General features: G+C 39.8%; 1 protein-coding gene across 3 annotated transcripts in view; it reads right to left on the bottom strand.

The window, feature by feature from the left end:
• The window catches only part of ago3b (argonaute RISC catalytic component 3b), a 40,272-nt gene that overhangs the window by 5,293 nt on the left and 9,202 nt on the right, over positions 1-25,777 (bottom strand). The window contains exons 3-19 of one of the 3 annotated variants that reach the window (XM_061983287.2): positions 25,398-25,569; positions 25,202-25,322; positions 21,200-21,423; positions 20,963-21,099; positions 16,842-16,976; positions 16,679-16,766; positions 16,473-16,620; positions 13,888-14,007; positions 13,661-13,804; positions 11,074-11,207; positions 10,823-11,007; positions 10,572-10,731; positions 10,396-10,486; positions 6,757-6,951; positions 2,639-2,773; positions 1,351-1,452; positions 1,074-1,273 (exon numbers count right to left, since the gene is read on the bottom strand). In XM_061983287.2, coding sequence (XP_061839271.1) covers positions 1,074-1,273; positions 1,351-1,452; positions 2,639-2,773; positions 6,757-6,951; positions 10,396-10,486; positions 10,572-10,731; positions 10,823-11,007; positions 11,074-11,207; positions 13,661-13,804; positions 13,888-14,007; positions 16,473-16,620; positions 16,679-16,766; positions 16,842-16,976; positions 20,963-21,099; positions 21,200-21,423; positions 25,202-25,322; positions 25,398-25,569 — 2,491 coding nt within the window. Of the gene's footprint in view, positions 1-1,073; positions 1,274-1,350; positions 1,453-2,638; positions 2,774-6,756; positions 6,952-10,395; positions 10,487-10,571; positions 10,732-10,822; positions 11,008-11,073; positions 11,208-13,660; positions 13,805-13,887; positions 14,008-16,472; positions 16,621-16,678; positions 16,977-20,962; positions 21,100-21,199; positions 21,424-25,201; positions 25,323-25,397; positions 25,570-25,777 lie in introns of all 3 variants that reach the window. The other 2 variants (XM_061983288.2, XM_061983286.2) reach the window with 2 other exon arrangements.

The raw sequence follows: 25,777 nt of genomic DNA, 5'->3' as shown, positions 1-25,777 counted from the left end.
ATTTTTATTTTATAACTTTTTTTTTTTTTACTCTTCCATTTTGTCCTCTTGTCCTCTTAATACTGTATGTCAGAGTTGTCCAACCTTTTTTCTTCTGAGTTACTTTTACAAAATAAAAACCGCGAACATCTAATTTTTTTAAGCTTAATTCAACCCACAAAAGGGAATAAGCTTATTTTGCCAAGGCATTGATAAAATGTCGGTATATACACACACACACAAAATAACTTCTGTTCCTCCATCTTGTTTCAATACACATTTCAACATTTAAGCTACTTTGACAAAGGATTTAGCTTTTTTATTTATATGACTGGCAACATTTAAACTATAATATATTTAAGAAACAGATCTGCCATTTTCTTTATGCTACTTTGTGGTAATTTGTCATGAACAGACGCATCATATGGGAATTGAACAGTGACAATACTGAGAGTTCAAGCATTATTTGACCCTTGCTATATGTGTTAGAATAATTGTTTCTAAATTATCACAAAAACTTTGTGTTACATTGAGGGTCTGGTGAGAAGACAAAAGCTGTCTTTGAAACCTACCAAGAGTAAGGCTCGTAAAACTCCACTGTGTAGGGGGAAAGCAAGATGAAGGTGTTTGTTTTCTCTCATGTATGGTTATCAAAAGAAAGATTGTTCTAACCCAAGGACTTCAAAAAGGAGAGATGGCAGGATCTGCCCAATTTCCAGACAAACTCTTTTTGAACTATTTTATGGACCTCTTTTTGAAGTATTTTACGAATTCTTTTTGAACTGACCTTTTCTGTGAATTGTTTACGACCTTTTCTGTGAACTTTTTGCGACCTTTGGAAACAGCGGTGGCCATGTGGTCGGGGAGGGTCCAAAATAAAGAAGGAGGCGTGCAATCTTTTGGCAGAGCGTGCTGAGACACCGTACAAGGGTACAGTGTACAGACGACTCTCCTCAATATTGAGTCCAAATTGAATTCTGTTTAATTCCTTGCCTCTTGTCTTGTTTAATAGATGTCATCAGTGTTTGAACATGACAATATGTAATGACATTATCCCCAATGTGGGATAAATAAAGTCTTATCCTTTCCTCTACCTGTCATGTTCTTTGTCCACCAGGTGGTAGCGCGCACGGAAGGCCACCAGGTGGGCGTAGTAGGCGGGTGCTGGGATGGAGACGGAGCGCGTGCAGCGCACGTAGGTGTGGCACAGCTGGTAGGTGAGGAGCTGGAACTCATCGGCAGTAAAACAGTTGTCGTCCCACAACACGTGGTAGTGCGACGGCCTGCTGGTGCCCTAAAAGGTGGAAGTTAAAAGGACAAACTTAGCTTATTACTTAATCACCAGAAAGCTTCCTGGCAACACAAGTGGACCTGGATTCCAGCATGGCTGCAGAGATAAAAGTCAAACTCATAAGGGTGAGTGATGTCCGTGTCCACCGTCGTGCCGGCGGGAATGTTTCCGCTTCTTCCAACCTGCCGGGAATTTAGAAATGACAAATGAAGAAAATCAGTCCCCAATTCCGACGCTTCATCTACATCAGGGGTGCTCACACTTTTTCTGCAGGCGAGCTACTTTTCAATTGATCAATTCGTGGGGATCTACCTCATTCATATATATAATGTATATTTACTTATTTATGAAATATATGTTTTTGTTAACAAGTTAAAGGTGTTTAATGATCATGCAAGCATGTTTAACACATATAGTTAATATTGTTAAAAAATTAAAGGTGTTTAATGATAATACAATTATGTTTAATACATATAGTTAATATTGTTAACAAGTTAAAGGTGTTTAAAGATAATGCAAGCATGTTTAACACAGTTAATATTGTTAAAAAATTAAAGGTGTTTAATGATAATACAATTATGTTTAATACATATAGTTAATATTGTTAACAAGTTAAAGGTGTTTAAAGATAATGCAAGCATGTTTAACACAGTTAATATTGTTAAAAAATTAAAGGTGTTTAATAATACAAGCATGTTTAACACATATAGTTAATATTGTTAACAAGTTAAAGGTGTTTAAAGATAATACAAGCATGTTTAACACATAGATTCCTTTCTTTCATGAAGACAAGAATATAAGTTGGTGTATTACCTGATTGTGATGACTTGCATTGATAGGAATCAGACAGTGGTGCTGATAATGTCCGCATTTTCGAATGGAGGAGAAAAAAAGTCCTCCTTTCTGTCCAATACCACATGAAAGTGGTTGGTTTTTGGCATCTTATTTGTCCAGCTTCCGTACTCCTTTGTATACACTTTACAAGAAATACATTGTCGGCAAACTCCGTAGCTTGCTAGCTTGTGCACGCCAGCTTTCTGAGACTCTCATTTTGGTAGGGCAACTGTGCAGTCGGTCTTTGGAGTTTTGACGACAGGTACGGCGCCAGAGTCTGTTGAAATAAAGCGTTTCTCGCCTTCCAGTCGGTAATTTTAATGAGCTGGCAGCAGCCAGCGTCATCTCAGAAGACCCTCGGGTGCCGTGAATGTCAATCAAGTGACGAAAGTGACGTCATAGTGAAGATTTATGATCGCTCATTTTTAGGACTATTTTTTTAATGCCTGGCTGGTGATCGACTGACACACCCTCCGAGATCGGCCGGTAGCTCGCGATCGACGTAATGAGCACCCCTGATCTACATGAACTTACCCGCTCGTTGTGATCAGCACAGAAGAGACGCGTGTGATGTCGTTTTTGTACAACAATGTAAGTAATCCCAGGCTGGTAATCCTTCTCCAGACTGATGCACGCCTCCCTGATGGCTAGTAGCTCATAATACAGCACCTGTACAGGAAATACACAAAACAGCGCATGTGAAGAGTAGAAGGCTAAGGGGTAAGTTTGTCAGAATGAAAATCACTGCTGCTGATTTGGACGCTGCACACCAGCAGGACTTCTCCCTCCACTAGAAGTCTTATTTGTACAAAACCCAGAACCAGTGAAGTTGTCACGTTGTGTAAATGGTAAATAAAAAGAGAATACAATGATTTGCAAATCCTTTTCAATATATATTTAATTGAATAGACTGCAAAGACAAGATATTTAATGTTCACACTGAGAAACTGTTTTTTTTTTGCAAATAATTAACTTAGAATTTAATGGTAGCAACACATTGCAAAAAAGTTGCTAGAGGAGCATTTTTACCACCGTGTTACATGGCCTTTCCTTTTAACACTCAGTAAATGTTTGGGAACTGAGGAGACACATTTTTGAAGCTTCTCAGGTGGAATTCTTTCCCATTCTTGCTTGATGTACAGCTTAAGTTGTTCAACAGTCCGGGGGTCTCCGTTGTGCTATTTTAGGCTTCATAATGCACCACACACTGTCAATGGGAGACAGGTCTGGACTACAGGCAGGCCAGTCTAGTACCCGCACTCTTTTACTACAAAGTCACGCTGATGTAACACGTGGCTTGGCATTGTCTTGCTGAAATAAGCAGGGGCGTCCATGGTAACGTTGCTTGGATGGCAACATATGTTGCTCCAAAACCTGTATGTACCTTTCAGCATTAATGGTGCCTTCATAGACGTGTAAGTTACCTATGCCTTGGGCACTAATACACCCCCATACCATCACACATGCTGGCTTTTACACTTTGCGCCTAGAACAGTCCGGATGGTTCTTTTCCTCTTTGGTCCACATTTTCCAAAAACAATTTGAAATGAGGACTCGTCAGACCACAGAACACTTTGCATCAGTCCATCGTAGATGAGCTCGAGCCCAGCGAAACGTTTCTGGGTGTTGTTGATAAATGGCTTTGGCTTTGCATAGTAGAGTTTTAACCTGCACTTGCAGATGTAGCGACCAACTGTAGTTACTGACATGGCATCCACCTGTTCCCAAGTAGCCTGTGGGATGTTCCCAATAAGTGTTTGATGAGCATTCCTCAACTTTCTCAGTCTTTTTTGCCACTTGTGCCAGATTTTTTAAAACATGTTGCAGACATCAAATTCCAAATGAACTAATTACAAAAAATTAAGTTTACCAGTTTGAACGTTAAGTATCTTGTCTTTGCAACCTATCCAGAATATAGGTTGAAAAAGATTTGCAAATCATTGTATTCTGTTTTTATTTACCATTTACACAACGTGACAACTTCACTGCTTTTGTATATTCCGAAGAACCAGCGTCCTCTACAGTGGAAATGTGATTGTTTTCTTGTCATTATGTCAGCGTTACAGGAGCACTCTGGTGTTTAAGAACTTTCTGCAAAAAAAGCTCGTCAAAGATCATCTCTATGACCGCACTCTTGTTTTTAAGAATCTGCTACAAAAATGTGAGTCTCAAGTTGGACTGAACCACCAGTTGAATAGCCCAAAAGACGAATGAGAGGACCTAAAATGGACCACCACCAGTATAAGTAAAGAATTTAAACAAATGACTGCATCTGAAGTAAACAAGCAACACCTTACTTACAGAAATCACATGTATAACTGCCAAAAAGGGGAGGACTTAAAAGGATGCCTTGAGGAACGCTTCAGTTATGTAAATCACAAGTGTTCTATGTTTGCAAGAATCGGACAGTGTTCACAAAGGCTCAAGTTCCTCCGTACAACAGGAGCAATGTAGTGTTTTTAGGAATTTGCTGTAATAATTTTTGTCTCAAATTTTGAACTGAACGTTGGGGCCGATTTGGCCCCCGAGCTGCGAGTTGAAGAGCACTGCTGAACAGTATGCTTTACAATAAAAAAAAAACAGGCTACCATGGTACAGGCTCTTAGTAACATGTTCCAAAAGTTCTAACTGACTGAACCACACAAAAATATGAATACATTTTGTCCATGAGAAATAATGAAAACCCAATTAATCTATTCTAGACAGCCAAACATTAACATATTATGAATAATTATATTTTAAATGCAACAACAATGTTCAATACATATAAATTACGAATGTAATGTATAAATAATCACGTAACATCACTTTTAAAAATATTGAAGACACTTGTTGGCCAAGACAGCTACGGGTTATTCTGTTAAAATCCTACTGTTTCTCGCATTCTTGATCAAAGTGAAGTCACTTGCAACTTTCTTTGGCCCCCTTAGAAGTTATACGACAAAAAAGTGCAGACTGTCTGAAAGTCTTTTTGCTTAACACTCAGACACACAGTGCGCTTGAACGCCTCATGTGAGCGGGCCCATAAACAGTGCTTGGCAGATCCTGTTCAGAGGCGAAAATGGTTAAATGTTCTGTGTGCTTTCTATGAACTAATAAACCACACAGGCATCATAAAGATCATTAAAAATGGATTCTGTAGCTGGACTCAGTCTATAGCACAGATGTCAAACTCAAGGCCCGGGGGCCCGATCTGGGCCGCAAACACCTGGAAATTAAATGTGTCAATAAAGTACTTAATATTTTCTCACTAAATGTAAGGTTTTTTTTTTCATTTTGACAGAAAAAAAATATACATACTGCTTGAAATTGCATGTTTTTTAAACTTGAATAGTATTTGTAGACTCCTAATGAAGTCTTTAGCTTGACGCTCCTCTACTTTCTCCTGCTCCGCTTGCTGCGGCAACAACAAACAAAACTCCAGACGCTCCTTTTCGTTTTGTATCGTTTACTTAATAATTCAAAAACGTAAAACAATAACGATGTGGGAACAAATGAATGGCAAAATAAAGCGAGTTTGTTAAGGCAAGAAGGAGTTAGAAAAAGTAAGAGTAAGAAAAAGTAAGAGTGAGGTCAAAAAACTGTGTGGCTCAATTCCCCCGCACCTGACTGCCATTACCCATAATACCTTGTGTCCAAAAACCAACCTACCACACAGATCCTTCCGCCATATATGCAATCAAACAGTTACGTCATCAAATTATTTAGACAAATGTAATAATTACAAAAAAAGTGTACTTTATGATTATTCTAAGCATGCAAATAAAGTAAATAGTCCCATTTTGGCTGAATAAACAAAGCACCTTCCATAAAAATGTAAATGAACTTAAACAGCATTTAGGCTCCTACAGTATTCAATATTGCAAATATTACAGTACATTAATAAAAAAATACTTAACTTTACAGCAAACTACCCATCAAATTAATAAAAATGACAATACAGCATATTACTATAAATTGAAAAAAATAACCACTGTTTTTTGCGTTAAAATTCTGTTGACTGAGCTGCCAGTTTTTGACTGTAAAATCTACGGTTGTTTTTAAGGGTGTATTACTGTAAATGGAAAGACGGTACATTTGTTTTTACGGTAGAAAAACTGGCAGCTAAGTTGCCATAATAAAAAAATTACTTGTCCTTTTTTCCCATTAATATAATGTTGTAAAAACCAATGTAAATAAAATTCTGGCAACTCAGCTGCCAGCTTTTTCCCTAAAAAATAAGAAATAAAACAGTGGTACTGTTTTTATATTTATCGTAAAATGTTGCAAAAAATAACATTTTACAGTAACATTTTGTAAATGTAAAGTTTTGACTGTAAAATCGACGGGTCTACTTAAAATAATTTAAATAAATGAGATCCAGAGGCAAATTCATACATTATTCGCTGTTACAAGCGGCCCTCTGATCGCAGCCATAACTGCCATGTGGCCCTCAATGAAAACCACTTTGACATCCCAGGTCTATAGTGTCCCAAGTCTTTGAGAACCACATCCATTCTTCACAGACAGTCACCAACGTGTGGGATTCTTTGTTTAAGCGGCCGAATGATACGTGGGAAAATGAACCAGTTTGCTAAGCTCAATGTTTGGCCGAACGATAACCAAAACGGCACAAAAACTCTGAGGTGAGGCCGGCGAAAATGGAATCATACCTGTCTGAACTGGCCCTCGGAGACACCATCCCTGTAAAATATCAGCCTGGTCGGCTTGTAGCGAGTGGATTTGTAGAACTGGATCAGGAGCTCTCGCACCATGGAGCCCAGGTCTTGGATGACTTCCTGTCTGGGCCGCTGGACTCGCACGGTAGCACAGTACCTGCTGGGGTGGGCGTCCATGCTGCCGACCACCTGCAGCACAAATGTATACAACAATGAAAAGAAAAGAAAGCCGATTGAAACAGTTAATAGAGAAGCTCTGAAAGTGTTAAAAACAAACATCTTCATTGTCAAATATTAAAAAAACATGAGCACTTAAATTGGGACAATGACACCATCTTGATTTACAAAATGTTTCATGACAAAAGCACTACCTCCATTACAAGAATTTGTGAAAAAAACAACAGTGACTGTAGTTCTGTTCAGAGAAAAGGCCTTTGGTCAAATCACTTTTTCTGTCCATCACACCTGGAATGCAATACCAGATAAACTTCCAACCCTGTCCTCTTTCACCAAACATCCCAAAGCTTGGAACCGTGTGGTTCGCCGGCGCCACAGTCCGGGACAAGCATGGACTGCAGCGCATCGTACGTGCTGCTCAGAAGGTCATTGGCTGCAAACTCCCATCCCTCCAGGACCTGTTCTTCTCCAGGACCAGGAGGCGTGTGGGTCGGCTCACAGCGGACTCTTCTCACCCTGGACAAAACTACTCTCCCCTCTCCACTCAGGCAGGAGACTACGGTCCATCCAGACCCACACCTCCCGCCACCTGAACAGTTTTTCCCCCTCGGCCATCAGGCACATGAACAATAACAAGATCTGATAGCTTTATGTTGCACAATTGCACCAAGTAAAATTCCTAGTTTGAGAACGCGTTCTCAAACAAGGGCAATAAAAACTCTTCTGTTTCTGACTCTGGAAGAACACCGCTGCCACAATCATGCCTAAATGTGTATCGTATTTTTCGAACTATAAGGCGGACTTAAAATCTTTTAATTTTCTCAAAAATGGACAGTGCGCCTTATAACCCGGTGCGCCTAATGTAGGGCATCATTCTGGTTGTGCCTACCGACCGCGAAGCTATTATATTTTATACATGGTGTAATGATAAGTGCGACCAGGAGAGGTCAGTCACACGAGATACACCAGTAAACACCACCAAAACTTTAAATGTTCCATTGAGAATATAGAACATTACACACGGCGCTCAAAAACCTGTCAAAATGTTTTTAGTACGACTTCAGAAAGCTATGAAGCCGCACCGCTTGATGGATTGTCGGCGCATTAATCATACGAGTATTGTGTGTATATGAGGACCACAAAATGCACCTACCGTATTTTTCGGACTATAAGTCGCAGTTTTTTTTTCTTCCATAGTTTGGCCGGGGGTGCGACTTATACTCAGGAGCGACTTATGTGTGAAATGATGAACACATTATAATATTATTGATCTCATTCCCGTAAGAGACTAGACGTATAAGATTTCATGGGATTTAGCGATTAGGAGTGACAGATTGTATAGCATGTTCTATATGTTATAGTTATTTGAATGACTCTTACCATAATATGTTACGTTAACATACCAGTTGCTTATTTATGCCTCATATAACGTACACTTATTCAGCCTGTTGTTCACTATTCTTGATTTATTTTAAATTGCCTTTCAAATGTCTATTCTTGCTGTTGGCTTTTATCAAATACATTTCCCCCAAAAATGCGACTTATACTCCAGTGCGACTTATATGTTTTTTCCTTTCTTTATTGTGCATTTTTGGCCGGTGCGACTTATACTCCGAAAAATACGGTATTAGCAGACATTATCTGGCGTTTTTTTCCCCTCACAATATTATGCAAAAGCAACTTTTCTTACCTTCTGGTACCTGCTGATCTGTATAAGTACTGAACATTTGCGCGAGTCCGCCATTGTAGTCCGTGCAGACACTAGTCAATAAGCTTCTTCTTTATCTCGATCTTCTTGTTATGGGACATTCATCTTCCGCTGTTGCCATTTCTAATATAAAGTAGTGTAAAGTTCTTGCTTATATCTGTCACTAGACTAGCTATCAAAGCGCTAAAAACTGTAGTGGGTTTACATAATTCACCCACAGAACTTTTGTTAGAGTTCCGGTCGGACGTTTTTTTATGGGACACATTTCCGGCGTTGATGTTGCATTATTGAGCATTGGTGAGGAGATGCTGCTCCCTTATTGATTGAAGTAAAGTCTGAATGTCATTAAAACAGTTAGCTCCATCTTTTGACACTTCTTCCACTCCCGTCCTTGCACGCTACACCGCTACAACAAAGATGACGGGGAGAAGACGCTGTCGAAGTGGAGGCACGTAAATAAGACCGCTCACAAAACGGCGCACCCTGAAGCGACTGTCAGAAAGCGGCTTGAAGATGATGTGTAAAACATCATCTATGCAACATTTTGACCAAAGAACCACCATTACATGTTATGTAGACCACAAGGAAGTCTTTTAGATTTAGAAAAAAATAAAATAAATTTAATGCGCCTTTTGTTTGAAAATAGACCTGAATAGACCCGCTCATCGGCAGTGCGCCTTATAATCCGGTGCGCCCTATGTATTATGGTGTGTGTGTGTATAAGGTAAGACATTTGCCGTTTTGTTTCGCAATATTATACAAAAGCAACTTGCCTTCTGGTACCTGCTGATCTGTATTTGGGATCTGCATAAGTCCTGAAAATATGCGGGAGTCCGCCTTTGTAGTCTGTGTCGACGCCGTAGTAGACAGGCTTCTTATTCACTACCTTTTTGTTATGGGACATTCATCCTGCGCTGTTGCCATTTCTAATATAAAGTAGTGTAAAGTTCTTACTTATATCTGTCAGTAAACTCACCATTAAAGCACTAAAACATACCGGTGTAGTGAGTTTACATTATTCACCCAAGGAACTTTAGTTATCATAGTTCTGGTCGGACGGTTTTTCACGGGACACATTTCGCATAGTTGTTAAACTAGTGAGCCACGGATGAAGACATGCTGCTTGTTATCGATTTAAGTAAAGTCGGAATGTCTTTGAAAATCTTTTGACACTTCTTCCACTCCCGTCCTTGCACGCTACAACAAAGATGACGGGGAAAAGACGCTATTGAAGGTGAGCCACGTAAATAAGACCGCCCACAAAACGGCGCACCCTGAAGCGACTGTCAGAAAGCGGCTTGAAGATGGTGTAAAACATCATCTATGCAACATTTTGAGCAAAGAACCACCATTACATGTTATGTAGACCACAAGAAAGTGTTTTAAATTTAGAAAAAATAATATGACCCCTTTAATGCGCCTTATAATCCGGTGCGCCTTTTGTATGAAAAATATGATATATTACTTTTATTAGCCAACTGTTCGGGGTACCTAATTGTTCTACTTGTCAATGTTGTCTTATATATGTCCCATGTAGACATCAATCTGCTGAAGGGATTTAAGATAGAAATTAGCCAATGGCTATAATCTTGCATATTTACATGTACATGTCCATGAATATAACCTTGCATATTTACATGTATATGTCCATGAATATAATCTTGCATATTTACATGTACATGTCCATGAATATGTATTGTCCCGTTTTTAAATAAAAGAAGGAATGCATCTCGATGTTATTGCCTCACCGCCGCAATAGATGGCTTCTTCCCATCCCCTGCAGGAGGGTGAGTGACGTCAGCCCCGAGGAAGATGATCGGCTGCTGGAACACTGAGGGTCTGGGTGGAAAAGGGACACAGTGTTCACTTCAAAATAATCTGATGAAGTCACACATTGTGTGCCATTTGTAGTTTGATGAGTTACCGTTGGTGAGGAACTAGAATGTTATTGATCCCTCCGAGTTTGACGTTGATCTTGAGGCAGAGGTTGGACAGGGTCTGCGGTGAGGTCTTCACTACATTCTTCACCTGGACACACTGAGTGGCTATGCCAAGGAGGGTGTCTCCTACCCGCTTTACCTCAGCTGCAGATGGCAAGTTGGATGTTAGATCAGTTGTATTTGATTCACATTTTCCAGTATGGCCTCTGGTGTAGAAATGGTCGTCTAGATTTACCGTAGACGGGCGTTTTGCCAGGGAGGATTACGATGATCAGCTGAAGACCCAGGTAAGCGTTCTTCAGGTGTCTGAACATGGGCTCCACACTGTCGGCACCTTGGGCATATTTACAGAAACACGGTTGGCCCTGGATGGGCATCCCAGCATCCTTTGAGATTTTCCGCAGCTGGTCAGTGAAGCTCCTGGATGACAATGGCAACCAATGAAAAATGGAGATCTTTAAACATGTATTTATTTCCTGATCTCACTTGAGAATCTCTTCACGGCACTGCCTCTGGGTGGCAAAACAGGCAATGGCCCATATCTTGATCTCCACTCCGGTGTGAAACTGCTTCCCCCTCATGTCCCACACTCCGTGACTGGGCGTGGCCACCGTGCGGTTCTGCAATGACAGTGCAGGGTTGATCTGCTGGGGCTGGCAGGTACACAGACACATACAGTACAGTAGATCCTCGCCATTTGCTGGGCTTGCACTCAAACGCCCACAAATAGCAGGCTATATTTGACACGCTAAACCATGGGTCTCAAACTCAGTTTACTAGGGGACTGATGGAGACAGTCTGGGCTGCATCAGGTAGTCCAAAAGAAAAGCTTTTTTAAAGGGGAACATTATCAGCAGACCTATGTAAGCGTCAATATATACCTTGATGTTGCAGAAAAAAAGACCATATATTTTTTTAACCGATTTCCGAACTCTAAATGGGTGAATTTTGGCGAATTAAACGCCTTTCTATTATTCGCTCTCGGAGCGATGACGTCACGTTGTGACGACACATTGGGAAGCAATCCGCCATTTTCTCACTTTCGTCGGTGTGTTGTCGGAGGGTGTAACAACACCAACAGGGACGGACTCAAGTTGCACCAGTGGCCCAAAGATGCCAAAGTGGCAAGAAATTGGACGAAATTTGTTCAAAATACTAGGCTGTGGGGAAAGCCGACAAAATGGTCAGTCGTTTGTTCCGCACACTTTACCGACGAAAGCTATGCTACGACAGAGATGGCAAGAATGTGTGGATATCCTGCGACACTCAAAGCAGATGCATTTCCAACCATAAAGTCAAAGAAATCTGCCGCCAGACCCCCATTGAATCTGCCTTGAGTGTGTGAGCAATTCAAGGACAAAGGACCTCGCTAGCACGGCAAGCAATGGCGACAGTTTGTTCCCGCAGACGAGCGAGCTAAACCCCCTGGATGTCTTGGCTCACACCGTCCCTTATGCCACCGAAGATGATCAAGAGAAGAATATTGACCCTAGCTTCCCTGGCCTGCTGACATCAACTCCAAAACTGGACAGATCAGCATTCAGGAAAAGAGAGCGGATGAGGGTATGTCTACAGAATATATTAATTGATGAAAACTTTATTAATTACTCGCGGTTTTACGTAAATTATACATAAACTGTGTTTACCAATAATTTAGCTTAAAAACATTTATTTTTTTTCAATCATTCGAGTACCGGTACATTCAGGTAGTCTTGTGTAATGCAGTATTTTGTGTCTATTTAGGTATGTTAACCTGAGTGCTGAAATCGTGGAAAAATATATGTTCTTAGCGCGCCTGAAATGGGCTGTCTGCACTCTCAAAGTGCATGTTGTTGCCAAATGTATTTCATATGCTGTAAACCTAGTTCATAGTTAGTAATTATCTTAGACAGTGTTAAGCCGCTGAAATCAGAGTCTGAATCCGAGCTAATGTCGCTATACCTTGCTGTTTGTATTGGCATCACTGTGTGACGTCACAGGAAAATGGACGGGTGTATATAACGATGGTTAAAATCAGGCACTTTGAAGCTTTTTTTAGGGATATTGCGTGATGGGTATAATGTTGAAAAAAACTTCGAAAAATAAAATAAGCCACTGGGAACTGATTTTTAATGGTTTTAACCCTTCTGAAATTGTGATAATGTTCCCCTTTAAAAAATATTCCAATCTTCTCAAATGTCTTTATTTTTTTTATTTTTTTTTAAACACAAAATAAGATGAAACATTAATAAGGAAAAATTAAATGTTTGGGGCTGTTGAAAATATTTTAATTCCACTTGGGGTCACTGTTGTGTTTAGCCAACGCACAGAGAACGGCATTTACGCTTCTTTTTCCAGACTAACTGCGGATAATAGCCTGGTAGCAGTCTCCTTTGTTTCTGCGCTCAATGTTCATGTCTTTGAAGAGGACATATGGTAGAAAGTAACAACCAAGATAGCAAGCGCAAAAAGGCCACTGCTCCCATAGTCAGTAGGAGTCATACAAATAAAAGAAACTACAGTACAGGCCAAACGTTTGGACACCTTCTCATTTCAATGAGTTTTCTTTATTTTCATGACTATTTACATTGTCACTTAAAGCATCAAAACTATGACACCTGTGAAGTGAAAACCATTTCAGGTGACTACCTCTTGAAGCTCATGGAGAATTTTTGTAAAAAGCTTTTATAATTGTAAAGGACAATGTTTTCACATGTAAAAATGGTGTTTTAGAGAGCCAATCACCCATTAAATTGATTTCAGTTCATTTCAATGTGAGATGTTGATTCGAAATACAAGTATTTAGAGTTAAAAGCTACGTCATACATACAACCAACTAAGCTCATAAATTGAGGTGCTATTTAGACGCTGCTCATTCTTTAAAAATATGTTTGTATGAATTTAAAGGCTAATGATTCCTAGTCAGCTTGATTCATTTGAACACTGCTGCCATCTAGTTGGAGGCTTGTGTTCCAGCATTAATACTGCAGTATAACTAAGACTACTGAATCAAAACAGCATGCAGTTTTAAGGAAAACAGAAGCATCAATGTTATAGTAAAAAGAAACACATGCTAATGATGTGTGGTAGGTACCATGAAGGGTTCCGAGCTCACCCTGCCGCCATATTGCAGCATGGGGGCCGGCAGGACGCGGCCCGTCACCTGAGCCATCTCGTCACGTATGTGGAACTGGAACTCCTTGACAAATGGGTCGGCGTTGTAATTGGCGTTGCGCACCTGAGACGACCAAAAAAATAAAAAAGTAAGGTAAACAAGTCCAAAAAAAAAAAAAAAAAGCTGTATCCATGGGCGATACTTACCAGGCGGCTGATCTCTTCCTGTCTGTCTGGAGCCGAGCGGGCTGTTGCTTTTATCATGGTGGACGTCTGGTTATCTGTCAGCTTTTTAATGCAGCGCTGACCAGCAACAATATTGCACACCTTCATGGAAAATAAATGCCATCATTGTTTTTATCATCAGCCTCAACATACATCCAACACTTTCTTAAAAGGGGATGTTTGCAACATTTACACAGATGCTTAGAGGGCAAGAACTTTCCAATGTATTTTACACAGTAAATCCCGCGCTCTTAAGTCTTCTAGAACGTAATGACGTAACTACGTGCGTACGCAACCCATGCAAGTGCATTATCTTAGCCAATGATAATGATTTGGATAGCAAGGGTTAACTGTCATTGAATGTACAAAACCCAAAAACCAGTGAAGTTTGCACGTTGTGAAATTCGTAAATAAAAACAATCCAATTATTTGCAAATCCTTTTCAACTTATATTCAATTGAATAGACTGCAAAGACAAGATATTTAATGTTCGAACTGAGAAAATTAATTTTTTGGGGGAAAATAATAATCAACTTAGAATTTAATGGCAGCAACACATTGCAAAAAAGTTGTCACAGGGGGCATTTTTACCACTGTGTTACATGGCCTTTCCTTTTAACAGCACTCTGTAAATGTTTGGGAACTGAGGAGACACATTTTTGAAGCTTTTCAGGTGGAATTATTTCCCATTCTTGCTTGATGTACAGCTTAAGTTGTTCAACAGTCCGGGGTCTCCATTGTGGCTTCATAATGCGCCACACATTTTCAATGGGAGACAGGTCTGGACTCCAGGCAGGCCAGTCTAGTACCCGCACTCTTTTACTATGAAGCAACGCTGTTTTAACACACGGCTTGGCATTGTCTTGCTGAAATAAGCAGGGGCGTCCATGATAACGTTGCTTGGATGGCAACATATGTACCACTAATGGTAGGTAATGGCTTTTCACAACCAAAAAATAATAATTATATAAAAAAACAAATTGGCTGTGCAATGTGCATGCAAATTACAGAGCTTGTAACAGTGAAACGATGGAGTGTGAGTGAGAAAAAGACTGTCTACTAGAAGTTTGGGATCTCATAGTTGTTACTTTGACAGAGCCAGGATGCTTAATCAATAATCAACAAAAAAAAGTAAGGCATGATTTCCGTGATCAGTAACCGCGGACGCAGTCACATAATTGGCCATTAAAACAGAATCCGCTGATAAACGCAAAACAATATTGGGAAAATTAACATAAATGTGGGTAAAAAGCTGTCATTGTGAGGAGAAAGAACATTTGTTTGGGAAAATAATGTGTCCGGGAACCCTCATTCATCTCCCAACTACGTCCTAAACTAAACGTTGAGAAGGCCACTTGAAACTACCTAGCTAAAACTAGCAAGAACGATCCATACACCCACAACACATCTGAACGACATCATCGATGTAAGATTAATGTACAAACAGGGGCACAGCAGCCGCAACAACAGCACAGGACATTTCCCCCCTTCACAATATTAGCTCGGTACTCCAAATCTGGTCTGACTGTGCAAACAAAATAAAGTTTTCCAAAAAGTACTTTACAAATAGATTTCATATTTACAAAAATATTCTTTGACTTAAAATATTGTTCAAAATTGTCCAAAGATGTACAGTACAGGCCAAAAGTTTGGACACACCTTCTCATTTCAATGTGTTTTCATGACTATTTACATTGTTAGTCACTGAAGGCATCAAAACTATGACACCTGTGAAGTGAAAACCATTTCAGGTGACTACCTCTTGAAGCTCATGGAGAGAATGCCCAGAGTGTGCAAAACAGTAATCAGAGCAAAGGGTGGCTATTTTGAAGAAACTAGAATATAAAACATGCTTTCAGTTATTTCACCTTTTTTTTTGTTAAGTACATAACTCCACATGTGTTCATTCATAGTTTTGATGTGACAATCTACAATGTAAATAGTTGTGAAAATAAAGAAAACGTATTAAATGAGAAGGTGTCCAAACTTTTGGCCTGTACTGCGATAGGCTCTAGCACCCCTCGCCAACCCGAACGGGACAAGCGGTAGAAAATGGATGGATGTACTGCACCAATAAATGAGGATTTTTGCATTAAGAAACATTTTATGAACTTTTGACAAAAAGCACACTCTGGTGGTAAATAAAGTTTAAGGTAAAAAAAACAAAAAAAACTGAAGTTCGCTTTTATATTGCTATTTAAATGTATTTCTATTATTTTACTTGTAGTTATTCATTACTAATTTATATTTAAGTTTTTTTAAACTATATTTAAAGTTGGGTTTTGGAGGGACAATTCATTAATGTTTTCAAATTAACGAATAATTGTGGTATTGATCGTAATTACAATATCAATCAAAATGATGGTGATTATTATTTTTGCCATAATCGTCCAGCCCTAAGGCATGGTACAGAAGCTAGCCAATGGGGTTATATTTTTTTCTTTGAAAAATGCAACGGTGAGCAAGCTGCAAACAGCCCGTTTTGGTCTTTAAAAAAAAAAAAAAAGTGTAAGTAGGATCAAACAAATACAAAAAATGTATCTGAGTTAGTGTGCAATGTTGGTTACCTCCAAGGGCAAGTAGGTGTGTTTCTGTTCCTGGCCCACCTGCAGGCAAGGCAGGTGGGGATACCTGAGATGTAGACTGTACTTCTCTCTGAAGTACTGCGCCACCGTGCGCTCAATGGTCTGGCCATTCTCCAGTTGCAAAGGAAAACTGAAGGACACAAACTTGTTATGAATCTGACAATTAGGTTTAAAAATCCAAAACATACGTCTGAAGGCTGGCAGGGCGCCTCGTCACGTTGCAGACTCTGTACTTCCGACGCATGGTTCCGCAGTGTGTCACTTCCACTTTCAGCCCTGGAAACAGTACATTGAAGCCGCTGGGAGAACATTCAAACATTGACTGAAAACTGTGGTGGAAACCATCACCACCTTTGATCTCCTTGGTGAATTTGACCCTGTGGGAATCGGTGAGTGGGCGAGGCTGCTCGTCAATGTTGTGAATGTCCAGGACCTCGCACATGAACTGGAGGACTGGCTGGGATTTATAAAAAGCTGTGGCTGACACTGAAATAAAAACAGGACAAGGACACAGTTGACCCTGGAATTTGGCAACCCAAAACATCACAACAAAAACACTGGATTTAAATGACTCAACATTACAGTCAATATTTGCTGCACTTTGGCATGGACCCCTTTATGAAAAAATGTCCAACTGCTTAATATTAAGCAGAGAACAACAATGGTGCATTAATGGGTGGAATATTATATTCCATCTACAGTGGAGGGTAATACAAAATGGTACATGTTCAAGTACTGTAGTCACGGGTGTGGCACCAAATTCTGGCCCCCCCAGGCCACCCTAAACATCACTGTATGTTTACATGTACTACAACACTACTTACTGCATGGATTTGGTTGAAACCAGCTTTTTGACTTTTGAAAAATGGGATTAACATCTCTAGAACATATGTAGATAAACACACTATGTAATTGTTTGGTTTTTTTTACAAAAAAAGCCAAACAATTCTAAATAAAGTGGCCAGAATATCAAATCATATAACCTGTCATTTACTTAATGATCAGAAATCTGTCAAGTTTTCCTTTTCTTCAGAGTGTAAAATAGAGACTAGGTGATACAAAGAATCATAATACACTGTTATTATGATTATATTATTATTAGTGCATATCATGGGAATAAAATCTACTCGAGTCTTTAAAAACTTCTGTTTCCATCTTTAACGGGGTCTTTCAACACACCAGTTACTGTGAGTGAAACTTTTACATAACCTTCTCCTCTAACAAATAGATTCAATATATTTGGGTCTTGTGTCCATCCCCTATCCTTATTCCAAAATATTGGTGCTGTGTGAATGCTTTAAAGCAGGGGTGCTCATTACGTCGATCGCGAGCTACCGGTCGATCTCGGAGGGTGTGTCAGTCGATCACCAGCCAGCCATTAAAAAAAATAGTCCTAAAAATGAGCGATCATAAATCTTCACTATGACATCACTTGATTGACATTCACGGCACCCGAGGGTCTTCTGAGATGACGCTGGCTGCTGCCAGCTCATTAAAATTACCGACAGGAAGGCGAGAAACACTTTATTTCAACAGACTATGGCACCGTACCTGTCGTCAAAACTCCAAAGACCGACTGTACAGTTGCGCTAACAAAATAAGAGTCTCAGAAAGCTAGCGTGCACAAGCTAGCAAGCTACGGAGTTTGCCGACAATGTACTTCTTGTAAAGTGTGTACAAAGGAGTACGGAAGCTGGACAAATAAGATGCCAAAAACCAACCACTTTCATGTGGTATTGGACAGAAAGGAAGACTTTTTTTCTCCTCCATTCGAAAATGCGGACGTTATCAGCACCACTGTCTGATTCCTATCAATGCAAGTCATCAGAATCAGGTAATACACCAACTTATATTCTTGTCTTCATGAAAGAAAGGAATCTATATGTGTTAAACATGCTTGTATTATCTTTTAACACCTTTAACTTATTAACAATATTAACTATATGTGTTAAACATGCTTGTATTATCAAACACCTTTAACTTGTTAACAATATTAACTATATGTACTAAACATTCTTGTATTATCATTAAACACCTTTAATTTATTAACAATTTTAACTATGTGTTAAAAATGCTTGTATTATCATTAAACACCTTTAACTTATTAACAATGTTAACTATATGTGTTAAACATGCTTGCATTATCATTAAACACCTTTAACTTGTTAACAAAAACATATATTTCATGAATAAGTAAATATACATTATATATATGAATGAGGTAGATCCCCACGACTTGATCAATTGAAAAGTAGCTCGCCTGCAGAAAAGTGTGAGCACCCCTGCTTTAAAGTAAGCTTTATCGACATGAAGTCTGTTGAGGGAAGTGTTTTAAAGTTAGGTTTGCCGCAATTTAGGTGGAACGAACCATTTCATATTTGGAGTTATAGGTAGTCTTTGACATTCATTTGATTTAAGCAACATTGTTATTGAACTTTCACAGCTGTATTGATGTTATATCAACATTAATGCCATCTTCTTAAAACTGAAATAGTTACGCAGAAAAAATATATTCGGGACAACATTCCCACTCTGTTGCCCCTGACTATACACAAGTGAGGGACAGGAAAAGTACATTCTGCAACATGATACAATGAGTGTGGCTAAAAATGGACTACATTTTTATACTTTATTTGAAAGTTTTATTCATTATAAAATTACCTGCCAGCAGGTGGCATTTTAAATGCTTTATTTTTCCAAAGTTATTCAAAATAGAAGCAGGTTTAGTATTTTTTTTTTTACTGTATCAAAAATTAACCGGACCATGGTCTTTCTACAGAGATGCATACCGAACCGTTATACCCCAAAAAACTATTTTAACATGTCTTTTGAAAAAACAAACTTTCAGATAAGAAATGTCGTACAAAAACAACAGTAATTTTATAATGTCTTTAATGTTTCCCTCTTACACACATAAGACGGATGTGTGCTATGTCTATGAGTTGTTTTTTCCCTTGGCCTCAGTCTGGACCCCCTCTCCAGGAGCCCAGGCTTTTTTCCCCCCCCACCCCCCATTGTTTACCTGTATTAGCTTTTTTGTAAGGGGCGCCGTTAGTTGGCAGACCCGTCAGCGATCCTGTTCTGTCTCCCTGTAATGTTTGATCTTGAATGGGATTGTGCTGAAAATGTTAATTTCCCTCTCGGGGATTAATAAAGTATTTCTGATTCTGATTAAGAAATGTCTGCTGTTTCGATAAAATGTTAGCATTCTTGGCTGGGGTTCGACTCATTCTGCTTCCGTTTGGTGCAGACTAGCAGGGATACGCTCGAAATGCTTCGCCGAGTCTGCGACATGCTGGGTCATGTTTTTGATGATTTTTTTTTTTTTTTAATTCATTGAATATGATCTGCTTCTTGTACTAAAAGCTGTTCACTTTTTTCCCCTCTCATGGTTGGAAAACTAAGTTGTGTTCATCTTTAACTGTAATATAATGCTAACGAGTAAGATCGGATGTTTTGGTGGGATCTTCTGGGTTCACTGTGACATTCACTAATGGTTGAGTTTATTTGGAACATGCATGCATACAACATGATACATCACAATTTCCACTTTCTCTATTCGACATGTTCAAAAAAGGAGCAGGAAGAAGCAGAGCTTATTTAATCCTACCTTTTTTCCTTTACATAGCAGTTGCTAAAACTTTGCTTAAAACCTGGTCTCAATTTATTCACAATATACTCCATAAGTAACATTAAAAATAAATAATTAGTGAAGTAAGTTATATTTCATATGCTGAGATGAGTAAGATTATCTAGAAAATGAATGGATGGATGAAATAAATTCAGAATGTTTATCTTCTTTGTACTTTGTAAACACTTAAGTTTGAAGAGTTTCATGAAGTGGGTCATATTAGTACATTGATTTCTTTGCTTAATCCATTCCAACATTTAATTCCACATACTGATATACTGAAGGTCTTAAGTGTTGTACGTGCGTACAAATGTTTTAAATTGCAATTTTCTCTAAGATTATATTTCTCCTCTTTTTTTGAGAATTGTTGTACATTCTTGGGTAGCAGATTGTAGTTTGCTTTGTGTATAATTTTAGCCGTTTGCAAATTCACTATGTCGTGGAATTTCTGTATTTCCTATTGCATGAATAAAGGCTTTGAACGTTCTCTATATCCAACATTATGTTTTATTCTAACTGACCTTTTTTGTAACACGGCTACAATGGAAGGGATACTTATAACTCAGCAAATAGCTGACTTGTTTCAAAACACTCAAGTTGGAGGTACCACTGTATCAAAAATACTTGATTTGCAACCAACACAACTCCAAAAAGAGAATATAACCGATGTGCCCTAAATATCAACAGAAGAAGCCGTGTACTGTACACAAAACCAACACATTCTCACTATGGCCCCGTTCTACTTTAAGTGTGAAATACCCTGATCCTAAATTGTCACAAGATCAGTTTCTTTGTCAAAAAGGAACATTTCTCTTTAAAAACACAAAACAAGCTTATTCACCGTCGATGTTGAGCATCATCTTCCACATGGCCGGTCGTACGGATTGATGGAAGCCAAACCAAACCTCTCTTCCTCCGCCGAGTGGGTGGTCGTAGCCCTCAGGGGAAGAGAAGAAGGATCTACCAACAGGTGTGTACCTGATGGTCACACACAGCAAAAGCAATAACATTACGAATGGAAGATGATGATATAATGCAGCATTGAAGGACATAAACCCTTTCAGGGGTGAGCGCTCACTTCATGGAGGGCAGGTGTCGCAGCACAACATCAACGGCGTGCACCGGGTTGACGTTGACTGGTTTGTCCAGGTCCACCGGTTCGGATACGGCACGCCCCATCAGGACCTCGTGCAGCAGATGCCAGCTGACCATCGATACAAACCTTATGTTGACTTTAAAAGGACGGTCCTTCCCGCCTTCCCCAGGCAGGGTTACATCCAAATCAACCTGCAGAGAAATAGACTTTGGGTGGGTTATTTTTGCATGCAGTACAAGTTACATTTGTGGCAAGGCATAGACTTTGACTTGTATGGATGGAATATGACTTATGAAAAGGACCTTTAACTATCCATTTTCCACCGCTTGTCCCTTTTGGGGTCGCTGGATATAGTACACAACACTCATAATTAGAGAGGCTCTATATTAGAGTTATCAGATGTGGAGATATTGCTTAGCTTCTAATACTGATATCAAGCGATAACGATATATACAGTGGCTCTTCCCTCAAACTAATATCAGGTCACATAGGGGTTGAGTAGGGGTGTAACTGTACACAAAAATTTCAGTTCGGTACGTACCTCGGTTTAGGGGGTCACTGTTCGGTTCATTTTCGGTACAGTAAGAAAACAACAAAAATATAAAATGTTTTGGTTATTTACCAAATTTGTAAACAATGGCATAACATACATACACACACACACAGGGTCCATGTGTACTCGTTCGGTACACCTCCGAACCAAACCGAAACGGTTCAATACAAATACACGGACCGTTACACCCCTAGGGTTGAGTATTGTTTAAATATTCTCCAAAACTGGTTTAAAAAATTAAAAAAAAGAACCATATTTTCCAGACTATAAAGGTGCACTTAAAATCTTTTTTTCCCCCTCAAAACTCGACAGTGCGCCTTATAACACGGTGCGCCTAATGTAAGGAATAAGTTTGGTTGAGTTTACCCACCCTGAAGCAATTTTATTTGGTACATGGTGTAATGTTAAGTGTGAACAGTAGATGGTAGTCAAACATAAGACATACGTGTAGACTGCACTATGATGGCAATATGACTCAAGTAAACACCAACATTTTATAAGTTCATATAGAACATTACACACGGCGCTCAAAAGACTATCAAAATGTTTTAGTAGGACTTTGGTAAGCTATAAAGCCGCTCCGCTTGATGGATTGTACTGTGCTTCAACATAGGAGTATTATTATGGTGTGTGTATAAGGTAAGACATTATCTGCCGTTTTGTTTCACGATATTATGCAAAAGCAACTTTTCTTACCTTCTGGTACCTGCTGATCTGTATTTGGGATCTGCATACATCCTGAACATTTTAGCGAATCCGCCATTGTAGTCATAAGCTTTTTCTCTACCTTCTTGTTATGGGACATTCACCCTCCGCTGTTGCCATTTCTAATATAAAGTAGTGTAAAGTTCTTACTTATATCTGTCAGTGAACTCACCATGAGAGCGCTAAAACATACCGGTGTAGTGAGTTTACATTATTCACCCAAGGAATTTTAGTTAATAGGGAGTTCCGGTCGGAAGGTTTTTCACATTTCCGATGTTTCCGGATGAGGAGATGCTGCTCGGTTATTGATTGAAGTAAAGTGTGAATGTCATTAAAACAGTTAGCTCCATCTTTTGACACTTCTTCCACTCCCGTCCTTGCACGCTACACCGCTACAACAAAGATGACGGGGAGAAGACGCTGTCGAAGGTGAGCCATGTAAATAAGACCGCCCACAAAACGGCGCATCCTGAAGCGACTAACTTTTGTTTAGAATCTGCTACTTTGGCGACAGCTGGCGCGACTTTTTTCACTGATGTAGCGTCAGAGTGCTGCAACCAAAGTAGACAATCATTGGCTAGATACTCCACTTTGGCCCGCCCACGTACGCTGAGCGAATGAGTAAGAGTGATCGAAAAGGGGGTCGCCGGGCTTCCGGGAATCCCTTTTTGATTGACAGCAAAACGAGCAAATCATCAATCTTGAAATATAAGACTGCCAAAGCATTTTTCAACTTCCATACCGTTGTTGCTGTTATGGAGATATTTATATTTTTTTAAAAGGGAAGTTTTCTTTGTAATATCTATCATGTTTATATATTTTATCGGTTATTGTACTCACAATTAAAGTAACTGAAAAATCGCTTCCCCTACTTGAAAGAACAGCAGCTGCCACTGGTAGGACAGCCTGTGTTACATTGCACAATAACAATTACAAAAATAGAGCAAAATGATAAAATACTAATTACTAATAAGACTTTAATGTGAAATATTTTTAGCACAAAAATATATATTTACATATGCATCATCAACAATTATGCAAATTATACTATACTAACGTATTTTTCCGACTATAAGTTGCAGGGTTTTTTTTCATAGTTTGGCCGGGGGTGCGACTTATACGAAATTATTAAGACATTAGCGTAAAATATCAAATATTATTGATCTCATTGACGTAAGAGACTAGACGTATAAGATTTCATGGGATTTAGCGATTAGGAGTGACAGATTGTATAGCATGTTCTATATGTTATAGTTATTTGAATGACTCTTACCATAATATGTTACGTTAACATACCAGTTGGTTATTTATGCCTCATATAACGTACACTTATTCAGCCTGTTCACTATTCTTGATTTATTTTAAATTGCCTTTCAAATGTCTATTCTTGCTGTTGGCTTTTATCAAATACATTTCCCCAAAAAATGCGACTTATACTCCAGTGCGACTTATATACATTTTTCCCTTCTTTATTATGCATTTTCGGCCGGTGCGATTTATACTCCGGAGCGATTTATAGTACGAAAAATACGGTATATTGGCCACACCCCCACATGTTGATTTCAAGCTGGGAGAAACCCTGTATATGCGTTCAAAGAACTCCGGCTTATTAGTGATTCCCAGAGCCCAAAAAAAGTCTGCGGGCTATAGAGCGTTTTCTATTGGGGCTCCAGTACTATGGAATGCCCTCCCGGTAACAATTAGAGATGCTACCTCAATAGAAGCATTTAAGTCCCATCTCAAAACTCATTTGTATACTCTAGCCTTTGAATAGCCCCCTTTTTTTTTTTAGACCAGTTGATCTGCCGTTTCTTTTCTTTTCTTTTCTCCTCTGCTCCCCCCTATCCCTTGTGGAAGGGGAGACACACAGGTCCGGTGGCCATGGATGGGGTGCTGGCTGTCCGGGGTCGGGACCCGGGGTGGACCGCTCGCCTGTGTATCGGCTGGGAACATCTCTGCGCTGCTGACCCGTCTCCGCTCGGGATGGTTTCCTGCTGACCCCACTGTGGACTGGCTGTTATGCTGGATCCACTATGGACTGTACTCTCACAATATTATGTTAGACCCACTCGACATCCATTGCATTCGATCTCCCTAGAGGGGGGGGGTTACCCACATATGCGGTCCTCTCCAAGGTTTCTCATAGTCATTCACATCGACGTCCCACTGGGGTGAGTTTTTCCTTGCCCTTATGTGGGCTCTGTACCGAGGATGTCGTTGTGGCTTGTGCAGCCCTTTGAGACACTTGTGATTTAGGGCTATATAAATAAACATTGATTGATTGATTGAAATACTATCGGACCTCCCTACTCATAAATAATGGAGCTTTGGGTATCATGCGACTCTATCAAAGTATGCTTGTCAAAAAGTTATTTTTTCCCCCAAGATTTTTGTTCACGTCAATATTGTAATTTTTAGCTGTGTTTGCTCCAGGAAGCTCTGCTGCAGACGCCGATATTTAAATGTCACTATAAACTTTACAGATCTACTCTGTGGCGACTAAGTGTGGCATTACCCATAGTTCCACCTTGCAGGCGTGCTATGTTACAGTTTTCTAAAGTCTACAGAAGATATTTCCAGAAGAGAACGTCAACAATACCGCTCATCTCTAAAAGCCGCTTTATTTCTCAAGAGGCGACTGTAAGTTGAGTTGGGGGGGGGGTAAAAGTGTCTTCCCTCTGGACTCTTGTGTCAGTGACAACATGAGCATGAATGGCGACTCCTACCCCAGAAGCAGCGACAGGAAGTGGTTTAGCGGTGTAGAGGCTCCTCTTCCCGTCGTAAACTGGAAGTTGGTCGCCAAAGATGGTGACTTTGAAGTGCTGAACCATGGTGTTCACCACCTCCCTGTGTATGCATCACTTCGGTCAATTAAAGAAACACTACTGTGGTTTGATTGTGGGAAACCATCCTTTGGGTTACCTGTTGACCCGGCGAGGACATTTGTCAGGGTTGATATCCACCTCATAGAGGTAGACGTCGATCTTGGGGATATCGACCTGGAAACAGTTGGCGAGAAGCTTGATGGGCTTCCCGATGGTGCCATAGCCCGGTCGCCGTGGCAACGAAAAAAGCGCTTGTGCTCTAGCATCTCCTGCAACACCAAATGCACAGAACAGGGGTGATGAAACAGTACTAGGTCTTTGCTTTAAGCAGGGACAAACCCAGCAAGGCAATATGTAGGTCAGCAGCCACCCGAAACAACATCAATAACACATCAAGATGGAAATTGTGCCCCAGAGCAACTACCTAAATTGGCTAATGACCTGACATGCTCAGTTGGTGTGTAATTCATGCAGGAA

The sequence above is a fragment of the Nerophis lumbriciformis genome, linkage group LG21, assembly GCF_033978685.3.
Source record: "Nerophis lumbriciformis linkage group LG21, RoL_Nlum_v2.1, whole genome shotgun sequence".
NCBI classification, from domain to species: Eukaryota; Metazoa; Chordata; class Actinopteri; order Syngnathiformes; family Syngnathidae; genus Nerophis; species Nerophis lumbriciformis.
Note: the sequence above shows the minus strand (reverse complement) of the source record. Positions and strands in the feature narration are given on the sequence as shown.